This window comes from Ovis canadensis, chromosome 2, assembly GCF_042477335.2.
Source record: "Ovis canadensis isolate MfBH-ARS-UI-01 breed Bighorn chromosome 2, ARS-UI_OviCan_v2, whole genome shotgun sequence".
Lineage (NCBI taxonomy): Eukaryota > Metazoa > Chordata > Mammalia > Artiodactyla > Bovidae > Ovis > Ovis canadensis.
In genome coordinates, this window is record NC_091246.1 from 241,375,842 (window position 1) to 241,388,822 (window position 12,981).

The 12,981-nt window shown below is 57.9% G+C and overlaps 1 protein-coding gene across 8 annotated transcripts; it reads right to left on the minus strand.

The window, feature by feature from the left end:
* Positions 1–1,778: 1,778 nt before the first annotated feature.
* Positions 1,779–12,467, minus strand: HCRTR1 (hypocretin receptor 1). Of its 8 annotated transcripts, none has more exons than XM_069574779.1 (10): positions 11,966–12,467; positions 11,752–11,830; positions 11,070–11,301; positions 10,494–10,835; positions 10,134–10,312; positions 8,511–8,754; positions 8,039–8,154; positions 6,148–6,374; positions 4,492–4,613; positions 1,779–2,656 (listed from the first exon to the last, which is right to left on the minus strand). In XM_069574779.1, exons 4-10 carry the CDS (start codon positions 10,690–10,692, stop codon positions 2,466–2,468), a joined length of 1,278 nt encoding a protein of 425 aa, XP_069430880.1. In that variant the 5' UTR covers positions 10,693–10,835; positions 11,070–11,301; positions 11,752–11,830; positions 11,966–12,467; the 3' UTR covers positions 1,779–2,465. The 8 variants fall into 8 exon arrangements, with proteins under 8 accessions (XP_069430880.1, XP_069430883.1, XP_069430881.1 ...); XM_069574782.1 differs by having other exon boundaries at positions 11,752–11,802; positions 11,966–12,287; XM_069574780.1 differs by having other exon boundaries at positions 10,992–11,301; positions 11,966–12,198.
* Between the last annotated feature and the right edge of the window lie 514 nt (positions 12,468–12,981).

Sequence of the window (12,981 nt, forward strand, 5' to 3'; positions counted from 1 at the left end):
TTTATTAAGCACAAACATCTGTACTTACCAGCTGGGTCTTCAGCATGATAATCGGCCTACGCCAAACGTCTGTAGTGATCTGACAAGACCTCAATCAAAAGCCAAGACACCAGACTTTCTGGCTTGCCAGGGAACCTTGATGATGGGCAGTGGCAAGGCAACCCTCTCACTCGGGGGGTGAAGGTCAGCGAGCCAGGCCCTCCTCCAGGCGTGGCTGGGGAAGCGGCTCAGTGAGGCCAGCGGGTGTGTCAGGCTGAGCGAGCTCAGCCCCGCTCTCTTCTGGCCGCTGCTGTGCTGGGACCCTCAGGCCAAACGGGGCCCAGTCCCCAGAGGCCAGCCCCCACCCGGAGCTAGGGCCTCCGTCTGCTCCACTGTCGGTCTGGCCTCTGCTTGCCAACCCCCAGGGACAATTCAGTGCCTCTCCAGGCAGCCCATTTCCTCCTTGACTAACAGGGACTCCTTCCGATGTGGATCCCAAATCCCACCACGTTGGAAATATCGCCCGTTGGCTATGGTTTTCTCTCTCGGGCCACCTAGAACCTGTTTCGCCCTCAGCATGCCAGCCCCCTAAGCTGAAACCTGTCACTGCGTTTCCCCCCAGGGCCTCCCTTCCCTAGGTCACATAGTCCTGGGCTCCTCAGAAGCTTGTCACTGAGCTTCATCCCTGGTGACCTCTGAATTATCTGAGTCCCCCAAAACGGAGGCCCGAGGCCCACCATGATGCTGGGCTCAACCAGCAGAGAGTCGGGTAGAAATGCAGACGTTAGGGGAAGCTTCTCTTGTTTCTTTGCTCCACTGAGCCATGTGTCCACTGAAACCCACGTGTAGAACAGTGCCAGTCATGTGCTGGGACTGAGGAGCCCGGGACCTGGCTGCGTCCTTACGGTCATGGCTGCTTCTAGGCTTGGGGGCCAGCCGTCGCACCTCATTCTACCACACGGCACCCCCAAGCCTGGCTACAAACTTGACAAACAACTTTGGGTCCCAAGGCCAGAGGGAGGCGAGTGGAGAATGGGTGGGACACCCCATCCAGCCTGGCAACGACTCACAGGAGCTGGGCTGGCGAGTCCTCTGAGAGGGATGACAAGTGCAGACCACTCCTTCCACCTGCTCTGCCCACGAGGAGAGGTGCTGATGCATTCCTGGGCTGGGTCCCTGGCAGGAGCTGCATTTTGCCCCATTTTCTGACTGGCGAGGTCATTAATCAGGTTAAGCAGAGCTGGCAGTGCACAGGGCCGAGCCAGCCTCTGCCAGCTGTCTGCCGCTCCTCCCAGCAGAGAGCCCTTCAGAAGGCATCCCACCTCCTGCTCTGGCCGTGAGGATCAGGGCCTCCAGCTGCCCTCTAATCATCTGGTAGCAGATGGAGCCTGTCGAGCCCAGTCCCTGGCTTTCTCTTTTTATTCGGTAAGTTCACAGAAAAGAAATGCAAGCCCTGATCTCCAAGAAAGTGAAGATAACAGTAAACCGGTTAACCCTGCTTTCTGCCCACCCCCTCACCTTCCACAGGCTCCTGGGCCCAGGAGCTGACAGGTGTGGCCACGACTGAGGTCCTGGCACCAGGATCTTGCCACGTGAGGGGCAGCAGCCTGTGAGCCCCAAGGCCTGGCCCAGGAGCCACCTGGGGTTCAGTGTGTCGGGGGCAAGACGTGGGAGGGGTCAGCAGAGAGCTGCCTTCCAATGCTGCCTTGACCCCCCCTCCTCCCCAGCTTCTCACTCCCTACCTTCTCCCTCCTAACCTAAGAAGCCCAGATTTTGTGCAATGACAAGGAAAGAGAATCATCAGTGCCAGGCTTTTAATGACAGTTGCTTCAGGCTGCTAGCCTCCTTGCCAGACGGCCACATGGAGAGTGTTCTGTGACACCACCAATCAGCAGGGTCCAGTCTGTGGTGTGTGCACTTGGCACCTGGTGAGGGGCGGGTGGGGGGGGCTCTTTTCCCACCAGAGAGGGACTGGGCTCAGATGAGTTCACACAGGCCTCAAGGAGCGGCCGCCAAGTGCAGCCTGGGCTTTAGGGAGCCCCTGGACCAGATGGAAATGCCTGCTGGGACCCTTAAAGCAGACTCCAGGGAAGACCTGTAATTGGGTAGGAGAAGGTCTCTGGGAGGCGGGCCAAATTCTGGAAGGATGATGGCGATGGATGGTACCATGGGGTATGGCCAAGTGAGAGGAGCGAGATGATAATCTTGTCTGTAATGCTTTGCAGTTTACAGAGAGCTTTCCATTTATCCTGAGCGTGCTTAATCCTCGCAACCTGTGTCCCTACTGGGGACACAGTTGAGAGAAGGAAAGTGACACTGCTCGGAGGCAAACAGGCAGAAAACCAGGAGTGGCGCCCCAGACGGTCTCACACTGCAACCAGCAGTCTTTCCACAAGGCGTGGGGGTGGGCCCCCCAGGAGCCAGAGGAGCAGCCCAGGCAGAGGACAGGTTGCACACCCCCCTAGAGCCACCAGCACGAGCCTCGCTCAGGGCAGCACCGTGGTGACGCTGGTGAGCAGCACATGCTCCGAGACTTTGGAGACGGAGCACCGGCTCTGCAAGGACAAGGACTTGTGGCTGGCAGAGGAGCGAGGGCTGGGGACCTTCAGAGAGACGCAGGGACCCAGGCTGGGCAGGCAGCAGGAGAAGGCAGCCTTAAACTGCTCCCGGAATTTGCCTTGGTTGAGAGACAGAAGACGCAGCCATAAGCAGACAGAGGTGGCCTTCGGCCCAGGAACACCGACATAGCTCCAGCCAAGCTGCCTGTGAATGGGGGCGGAGGGTGGAGGGAGGAAGGGTAGCCCCGGGCAGGAGACAGCCCCAAGGTGACCTCGCCCCTGCCAGGTAGAGAGAGGATAGGCCCTGGAGCAGATTCCCAAGGAGAAATGCAATTTTCTCCTGATTCCTTGACAGCGACCTGGCTCAGGCCGGCTCAAAGCGTGGTGTCTGGCTCAGGGACCTTAGGTCACCTCCGCCCCGGCCGGCGTGTAGGTGAAGGGGCTCAGGGCTCACCATCTGTGGCTAGGCTTTGCCCACCTCTGCCCTGTGGTGGTGAAGATGACTGCAGCAGTGGCTCAAATGAGGCGCTGTGTCCGGTGCCTGGGCTCGTCCAGCTCACCCCAGCACCCTGAGGGGCCCGAGTCCTTCATCCTCACTCCACCGATGAGACACCCTGGCCCGGTGGCCTGTTACCATGCAGAATTTGGACCCCGTTCTAAAGCGCTTTGCTTAAAGTTTGGGAGAGTGGGGGGACAGTGGGGAAGGAAGGACCACCACGGCCACCTGTTCAGCCAGAGGACCCCAGGCAATAGACAGTGCTGTAACTGAACAACCATGTTTCATCACCGGCAAGCCGCGCTGGTGCCCAGCAGAGGGCTGAGCACACAGTGCTGTGCTTAGACACGCAGCTGTGTCCGACTCTTTGCAACCCCATAGATTGTAGCCTGCCAGACTCCTCTGTCCATGGGGATTCTCCAGGCAGGAATAATGGAGTGGGCTGCCATGCCCTCCTCCAGGGGACCATCCCAACTCAGGGATCAAACCCAGGTCTCCTGCGTCGCAGGCAGATTTTTTTACTGTCTGAGCCACCAGGGAAGCCCCCAACCCAGAGTGGGCGCTCAGTAAATGTAGTCAGTGAAGGAATGCTCTCCATCACATGGTCGTTTCTGTTCTCCGAGCCGGAAACCAGTGGCTAGCCTTTGTTAAGTGATTCTTTAGTCTCGGTGAAAGCTAAGTTATTGACCCCGGCCCCTCCTTTAACTTTTCAACGTTTTTGCAAAAATCGTTTTGTGTCCAGGCTTGAAGAGTCATCTGGTTCTCAGGCCTGGTCCAAGTCAGAGGTCTGGTGAGTCACACTCTGCTGAGCCCAGGCGGGGGCCGGGGTGGGGCCTTTCCGCCCTGAGGCTGGGAGGTAGTGGAAGGGGGTGGGGGCTGTGGGACAGCTGGGAGAGGAGACCTGCAGGGAGAGGGGCCCACAGATGCCTGGAGAGTGACAGGGCTGGTGCTGGAGGCAGGTGGATTCAGGGGTAGCCCCTCCAGATCCTGGCCATACTGCCAGTATGTGTCTAGCTGGGCATGGGGAAGCCACTTCCTGGCTCTGGGCTGCCCCTGCTGGTGGCCCTCCTTCCTTCCATGCCTTCATTATGCAGTCACCTTTTCACACAGGGGCTCCATCTGGAGCCTGTGTCAACCAGACTGGCTGATCCGTGCTGCTCTGCATGTGTCAGGCAGGGGTGGAGGGGAGCTGGCCCACCCCCAGCGCTCCCGCCCACCCACTGGTCTGCATCATCTGCAAAACTGGACCCAGGTGCTGGACACCTTCTTTGGCCACTACTGGGAGTGTGGCCTGTCTCCCACTCCTCATCGCCCACCCCCCCTGAGTGGGGGTGCCCAGAGCAGGGTCACAGTCTCCAGGAGGGAGCAGGCTTTATTCAGCCTGGATTGGAGATGCGGAGACTGCTGTCCTAGGGACTGTTGCCACCCTCTGTTACTCTGCGTCTCCAGTCCACTCACCACTGAGGAAGTTGTAGATGATGGGGTTGGCAGCGCTGTTGGCATACACCAGCCAGTGGGAGAAAGTGAAGCAGGCATAGACAGCTTCCCGGTCGCTGGCTTGGCGGAACATCCCAAACACCCTAGGACCAGGGGGCAGGACACTCAGAAACCGGGTGTGTGTGTGTGTGTTTTGTCGAGCAGGAGTCACCATCCTCATCTAGCATATAGGAAAACCAAGACTCGGAAAGTGAGTTGGCCATGGTCACACAGCTCATGAATGGCTGTAAAGTACAGGAGTCCCACGGTCCCTCCTGTTCACCAGATGGCCTTTTCCTGAGCCTCTGGTCTAGGTTCCTGACCACAGTTTGGGGTTCCTGAGCACAGAGTGTGCGGCCGAAGTGGGCCTAGGGGCAGGAGCCAGGGCACCTCTGCTCAGTCACTGGCCGTCTGATCCCCTAGGGCTCCCCTTCCCCTTTATCATCTGTCTTCACAGCAGCATGGTGAGTCATAGACATCATCCGACCTTCAAATAGAGAAACAGATTCAAAGAAGCAAAGTGATGTGCCCAAGACCACACAGCTGGGAAGAGGCGGAGCACAAACTCACGCTCAGATTGTCTCACATTGTGGAACGGCCCGGTGTTTGGCCCTCCCCACCCCCACCCCACCACGGCCTCTCTGCTCTTCCAGACACCCGTGGGCGTGGTCCCTCCCTTCATTTGGGCTCGTCATCCAGCTCACCCCAGCACCCCGAAGGGCCCAAGTCCTTCATCCTCCTCACTCCACCGATGAGACACCCAGGTCTGGTGGCCTGTCACCATGCAGAATTTGGACCCCGTTCTAGTTCTAAAGCCCTTTGCTTAAAGTTGAGGAGAGTGGGGGGACAGTGGGGAAGGAAGGACCACCACGGCCACCCGTTCAGCCAGAGGACCCCAGGCAATCACTGGCAAGCCGCGCTGGTGCCCAGCAGAGGGCTGAGCACACAGTGCTGTGCTTAGGCACGCAGCTGTGTCCGACTCTTTGCGACCCCATAGATTGTAGCCTGCCAGACTCCTCTGTCCATGGGGATTCTCCAGGCAGGAATAATGGAGTGGGCTGCCATCCCCTCCTCCAGGGGACCGTCCCAACTCAGGGATCAAACCCAGGTCTGCTGCATTGCAGGCAGATTTTTTTTAACGTCTGAGCCACCAGGGAAACCCCCTGTCACTTTCTCAGGCTTTTTTTAAAAACCATTACATCTTAAAAAAAAAAAAGATTTTTAGAAACCGCCACCAATCTCAGTAATTGTCACTTTCTACCCCCTTTCCCCATTTTTTTCTTCCTAGCAGTTATCGCTGGCTGACATTGTAATATATTAATATGTCCATTCATGCCCACCAGGTGTCATTTCCACCACGGCAGGACATTGTACCCTGCACTTGTTCACTCTGTTCCCGCCCCTACAACCTGATGACTGAGTGAACAGATGAGAGGATTTTCACGATAGCCTCAGGAGGCAGGCGGGTTATTCCCATTTTACAGATCAGGAGATTGAGGCTCAAAAAAGAGAAACAACTGCCCCAAGCTCACACAGTGAATGAGCAGTGGGCCAGTCCTTTCTCTAAAGCCGAGAAATCTCCTCTCTCTTGACTCTACCACCTCTCCCCACCCCTAATCGCTCCCCATGTGCTCTCACCTCTTGAGGACATTGAGGACACTGATGGGCAGGTAGCAGAGGGCAAAGACCAGCAGCACCACCATCAGCATCTTGGCTGTCTTCCTCCGAGCTCGCATCTGCTTCACCTCAGCCAGGAAAGCGCGGGCCCGAGGCTGGGGCTCTGCACCCAGGCCTTGCCCCTGGTCCTCCAGCTGGACTGAGGGCCGCTTCCAGTTCCTGACCAGGGCTGACGTGGTGCCAGGGATCTGTCCAGCACACAGCAGTTGTGGGTACAGCCCCTTGGGAGGGGTGTTCTGCTTTGCTGGGCTGGACTCTGGGGCAGGGCAGAAGTGAGCAAGAGTACAAACCCCTGCAGTAGGAAGGAGCTAATAATCATGATAAAGACCAATATTCTGGACTTGAGTATACTTCCGTTTTTCCATTAGCTCATTGTGAGCCCTCCCACAATATACCTCTTGGGAACATGTTATTGGCCTTTAGTTGTAGAAGAGGTAGGGGACCCTCGATGAGTCCCCAGGTCACAGCCTGGGGCCTGAACATCCTCCTAGCTACCCAACCATCTTTCCTCAGTGGTGATGAGTTGTGCCTTCCCTGGCCTGTGCCTGACTCTAGGAGGCCCAAGCAAGGGGTGAACAGGTGGCAGCATGGAATGGCCTGGGCCTCAGACCACAGGTCCCAGCCTAGGTCGGTGCCTATAGGCCTATGATGATTCTGGGCTCCTGGAGCAGCACAGATGCTTTCACAGCCTCTCCCACACTAGACACCCGGATCACCCTACAGCAAAGGGCATGGGGCTAGAGTTCAGGCAACTTGAGGCCCAGGGCCAGCTCAGCACTCATGAGCTATGTGACCTTGGTATGTGACTCACTTTTCTTTTCTGAGCCTTGGTTTTTCCTGTTGGTCGGACAGGACTGAGCAACTTTCACTTTGCACAATGTTTGAGAATCTATATCAGAACTGGAGAAGGGAAAGGCTACCCACTCCAGTATTCTGACCTGGAGAATTCCATGAACTGTACGTCCATGGGGTCACAAAGAGTCGAACACAACTGAGTGACTTTCCCTCACGCTGCACTTTTTCCTGTTGGTAAGGATAGTTACCCCTGCCATCTTGACTGGGGGACTGAGAGGAGCAGATGGCAAGTGTTGGTGGACCACAGGCCTGCTCGTGTTCAGGCTGGCATCCTCTCCCTGTCCAGGCACTGATCCAGGACTCACCCCCACAAGTGCCAGTGCCAAGGGCCACAGAGCACCCCCTCCCTTGGCAAACGCCACACCCCACCCCATGGAACTTGCTGTCGGTCAGTTCGTAATAGAGGAGAGAAGGAAGGCTCTGGAACCAGGAAGGCTGTTACTTGTTGGCTGTGGCAAACTGGTTGCCCTTACTCAGTGTTTGTATTGTGGGTAATACTGCTTCTTTGGTTAAATATTAATCGTTGTGAAGACACCGCAAGCCAAGTGCCTAACTGGGAAGCAGCACAGAGGTACAATTCTTGTTGCTGAGGCCCTGAACCAAGCATTGGAACCCCCAGGCCTGGGTTTTAGCCCCTGATCTTCCACTCACTGTGAAGGATTTGGGAGAAGTTGCTTTGCCTCTCTGGGTCTCAGTTCTCTCATATATGGAGGTGGGGATAATGTTTGGTGGTGGAGAGGATACAAGACTGGCTGGGAGTGCCCGATAACTGTTGACACTAGGGCAGTGGCAGGCAGCTGCTGCTACTAGAACAGTGTCAATCACTACTTGGTTCCAGGGCCGACCCTCACACTTCTGGCCTGGAGTTTGTCCCTAGGCCTTGCCTCTCTGGTTGCAGCCAGAACAGCATGTTCTGCAGGCAGAGGACTGTGTACTCCCTCAGATGAGGACCCTTGTGCCCTCCCAGACCAGACAGTGACACCAGAGTGGGCCTCACCTGGCGGCCCCAGAGCTTGCGGAAGATCTGGAAATAGGCCATGGCCATGAGGCCCAGCGGGGCCAGGTAGGTGACAACGAAGAAGCAGCTGTGGTAGATCTTGGGGTAGAGGTCGTCTGCAGGGGCCAAGAGATGGAATGGTTGGGCCCCCAGCCTGCCCCACTTAGCAACACCACCCAGCCGCGACTAGAGCCAAAGCCAGCAGCTCAGCCCCATGCAGGAGCCCTGGCAGAGAGACCCTGGAGTTACCCAGCCCACGGGTGTCCATCCTGGAGGAACCCTGGCACAGATGTCCACCCTAGAGGAGGTACCCACCCTGGAGGTAACCCTGGTGGATGCCTGTTCTAGAGTCCTCCCAAGAGAGCCACACCCAGGGGTGCCCACTGCAAAAGTGCCCTGGGAGATGTCTACCGCTGGGTATGTGTCCCAGAGGTGCCCGCCTCAGGTGCCCTCCCAAGGCTCCCGCTCTTACCAGCCCAGCGTTCGTCACAGACGGAGAAGAGCCGGGTGCGGTTGGCTAGCTCGGGCAGCACACTGCTGCATTCCATGACCGCAGCCTGGGGCACCATGACGGCCAGCGACACAGCCCAGATACCCAGGATGGAGCCCTGGGCACGCCGGGCAGTGCTCTTGAACAGCAGAGGGTGGCAGATGGCATACCAGCGGTCCAAGGCGATGAAGCTGAGGGTCAGCACTGCCACGGACACAGACACGGCCTGCCCCATGGGGACACAATGTCCATCATTTTGGGGGCCGCCCGGAGACATGGGGTGAGTGATGGAGCTCACAGCCCAGAAATACCAGGCGTCCAGGTGCAGCGCTGATCCTGACTCCACCACTTAGGCCTGGGTGCTGTGCTGTGCTTACTCAGTCATGTCCGAATCTTTGGGATCCCATGGACTGTGGCCTGCCAGGCTCCTCTGTCCATGGGATTCTCCACAGCAAGAATACTCCGGTGAATGCCATGCCCTCCTCCAGGGGATCTTCCCAGCCCCGGGATCGAACCCAGGTCTCCCTCATTGCAGGCAGATTCTTCGCCATCTGAACCACAGGGGAAGCCTTACTGCCAGGGTAGATTTGGTCAAATCACTTACTCTCTCTGAGCCTCATCTGCAGAGTGAGAATATATCATCCTCCTGGCAGGATTCTTTTTAGAATAAATGAAATTATGGGTGGAGAATATCCAGCCTGAGATCTGGCACATAGCAGGTGTAAAAACTTACACTTTTGGAAATAACTACGTGCCAGACACTGTTCTCAGGATCCTCACAATGACCCATGAGGTGAGTACTCTTACCTCCAAGGTACAGATGAGGAAACTGAAGAACAGAAAGGTTAAATAACTTGCCTTAGGTGAATTTCCTCACCTGCCTGTCTTTATTTTCAGGGCGGCTGGAGTTAATCAATTGAGTGGAAAACCTCAATATAATGGGAAAACCAAGAGGCATTCTCTCTGCCCTGGGATTTCATCCCTTTCCCCAGGCTGTAAGGGAAAAGAGTCCTCATTCTGGGAGGCAGAGATGAACCAAGGCCAGAGATGCAGATGAGCACTGGCTCCAGGAGTGCCCCCTGCCCTCTGGGGTATAGGGAGGTGAGGCAAGGGATGAAACCCTGGCCTCTGGCCAATCCTCCTTCCATCCCGGCAACCCCACTGGGTATTCTGATTCCCACCACTGGGAAAGGGAAGGCCCTGGCCAGGGGTGGGAGGGGAGGGAAGGGGAGCAGACTCTTTCCAGCAGACCCCCTCAAATCTGCCCTACCTCCGGATCAGGGAGCAGGCCCAGCACTCTGTCACTGCAAGCTTGTGCCTGTCTCCTCCACCGTGTGCCCGACTGTACATGTGTCCCCAAATGACTGTGTGTGTGTCTGCGGGTGTGACCTGGAGGGGATCTCTGTATCCATACGTGGGGCTGTGTCTGTGTCCTTAAGTGTCAGGCCTGGTAGCCTGCCCTTGCTGACAGTAGAGCATGACCCTGTCGAGGTACTGAGCCACCATCTGAAAGTCAAGACTAAGGGTCCCTGAGACCTAGCAAGGCCATGGTTGTTGTGCTTGGTGTGTCAGAGGGATCACGAGGGTCACCCAGGCGGAGCTCACCTGTAGATAGGGGATGACCTTGCAGAGGGCATGGCCGAAGAGCCAGGATTCAGTGATGTCTACTAACAAGCTAGCCGGCAGGCAGATGGCCGTCACCAGCACGTCGGCCAGGGACAGGTTGACAATGAAGTAGTTGGTGACTGTCCTCATGTGGTGGTTGCGCCACACGGCCAGGCACACTGCAGGGTGAGCGGGGGAAGAGATGAGGCTGGAGGCAGAGCCACGCCCAGTCCAGCTGGGCACCAGCAGCAAGACCCTTCCCCACACTACTCGGTAGGGACTGGGGAGAGAAGTGAGGCCCAAGACCCCTCCCAGTCCCCAGGGGGATCCCGCAGCACCCCCAGAGACCTAGAGACCTACCCAGCGTGTTGCCCACCAGGGCTACGAAGAACACAGCCACGTAGGCTGCGATGAGGACCCACTCGTACTGCTTCGGGTACAGATAGTCACGCCACAGATAGCGGAGAAACTCGTCTTCGTAGTCTGGAGGCTCCGGGGACCGTTCCCTGCCCTCAGTGGGGACCCCCATCTGGGACCCTGGGGTAGCTGAGGGCTCCATGAGCTCAGGAGCCACTAAGGCTGACGGGCATCCCAGGCTCTCCCCAGGGAGGGGTGCACCTGGGCCAGGCTTCAGCCCACTTCCCTTGGGGCGGGGGGGCCCAGTCTTGCGCTCAGGTGTTTAGGGTCCCAGCCCCAAACCTTCTGAAGGAAGGAAGGAAGAAAGGGAACATTAGGGAGTGTGCTGGGTTACGCGCAGATAAGCTCTGTCTTAATTCTCCCAATCATGTGGGTTAGGATGAGCCTGAAATGGTTGGAGAAAGCCTTGCATCCCCATTTCATACCAGTTGGTCAACTCACCTCTCAGCCTTGGTTTCCCCATCTATCTCGTAGAGTAATAACTGAACCTGCCTCACAGGGCCAGTGAGGAGAAATTACCTCTAATGAACGCCAAGGGTTTTACCCAGAAACTGGCTGGCTTCCTCGCCATTGCGGGTTACCACTATTAAGAGCTCCTCTTTGTAGAAGAGACAGAAGCTCAGAGAGGTTGAGCCCCTTGCTCAAGGTCACAAGGCCACTATGGTCTGTCTGAGTCCACCAAACACCACAGCTTAGGAAGGAGAAGCCATCCTGGTTGCAAACACCTTCTCTCCTGAGTCAGTTCGCGGGCCTGAATTTCGGGGTTGTAAAAAAAATGATCAAGGGAGGCTTTCAGAGACCCAGGCCCCGCCCACCAGACCTGCCAGACCCTCCTAAGTGAACACACACCCACACAGACACACGGTGTGGGTGGAGGTGCAGGGTGGAGCTGACAGCCTCCCTGAAAGCGAGGGGAGAGCCACAGGCCCAGGGGCTGAGCGGATCAGCACCCCCGGCCCCAGATAGTCCTCACTTTGAATCCCTCGACCGCGATGAGCCCCAGCGGCCGCTAGGGGTCGCTGGACGGCGCGCCGGCCGCCCTCTTCATTCATAAATCTGGCCTCGCACCCCGCTGCTCCTCCCTCGCTCAGACCCCTCCTCCCACCAAGCTGGGCCTGGAAGACCCCAGATGTGTGTAGAAGGGTTGCGGATCCCTGGAGACTCCCGAAAGAGCACTAGGGGTTCTCCTTTAGATCCCCACCTGGCGCCGACGGACTTGCTTCCCCAGCGGGACCTCACTGCGTCTCGGGGGCTGTGGGCGCGAAAGGTTCTTTAGGAACCTGCCGGAAAGAGGTCAGAGCCTGCTGAGGACCCAGCCTCCCAGCACCCAGGTCACAGCTCCCGAGACCCTTGGCTCCCGCCGAGGGTCCTCTGGAACCGCCCACCCCGGGCCCAGGGTCCCCCAAGCCCCTCACCTGTTGGCTTCGGGACCTCGGCGTCCTCGGCTGCTGATCCCCCGACCGTGTAACGGGACTTCGTCTCCCCTCCCGGAAGGCCGGTCTCCGGGGCCCGGGGCTGGGGGAGGGCACCGGGCTGGGGCAGCCCCCTCCCTAGGCTGCGCTGTCTGGGCTCGCTCGGCTGGGCGCGAGCGCCGGCTCAGACGCGGGCTGTGGCTGGGCGCCGGCTCCGCGGAGCTGCGCGCTGCGGGGAGGGGGGGTCGGGGCGGGAGGGGCAGGGCGGGGAGGGGGCCCCCAGCCTGTCTCGGCTGCAGGTCTCCCAATCCCCGAGTCTCAGAGGGTGGAGGGAGAGGCTCGTCCTTCCCAGCTCACGACTTCACGCGTCCATCCCACCTTCATTCATGTGTCCATCCGTTCATTCATTACGTTCGCATGCATTCAACATTCCTGCCTCCGCCTACGCTGCATTCAGAGCGCACCTACTGTGTGCCCGCGGGCCCTCGGGCACCTTCGGAGAGCCACAGTGCCGGAAGTGGGTCCCAGCTCCACCTCTGCCCGCTGCCTCACCTAGCTGACGAGGATGATGGCACAGGTGGGTGACCAGGGCGAGAGCGTCGCCAGCACGGTCTCCTGCCAGGCTCCAGCTGTTGCTGGAGCAGTGAGCTCCCAGAGGTGCCTGGAGACCCTGCTCGCCCATCTCCCAGCCACTGATTCTGCCTGCCCTCCAGTCCTTTCTGTTCATGACTGCTTCACCCCTCCCAAGACAGGGAGGATAGATAGGGGCAGCACGCAGTGGAGCAGAGGGGGCTGATGAATTCAACAAACATTTTCTCAGCTGTGTGTCAGGCAATGAGCTAGAATATTACAGCTGCCATTTGCACAGTCCCCGCCATGCATGATCCCATTTAATCTTCACATCAACCCAGTGAGGCAGCTGCTCACCACCTCCATTGCACAGATAAGGACCCTGGACTCATGTGGTTCAGTGACTTGTCCAGAGTCACACAGCAGAGACTGAGCTGGGATTCAAACCT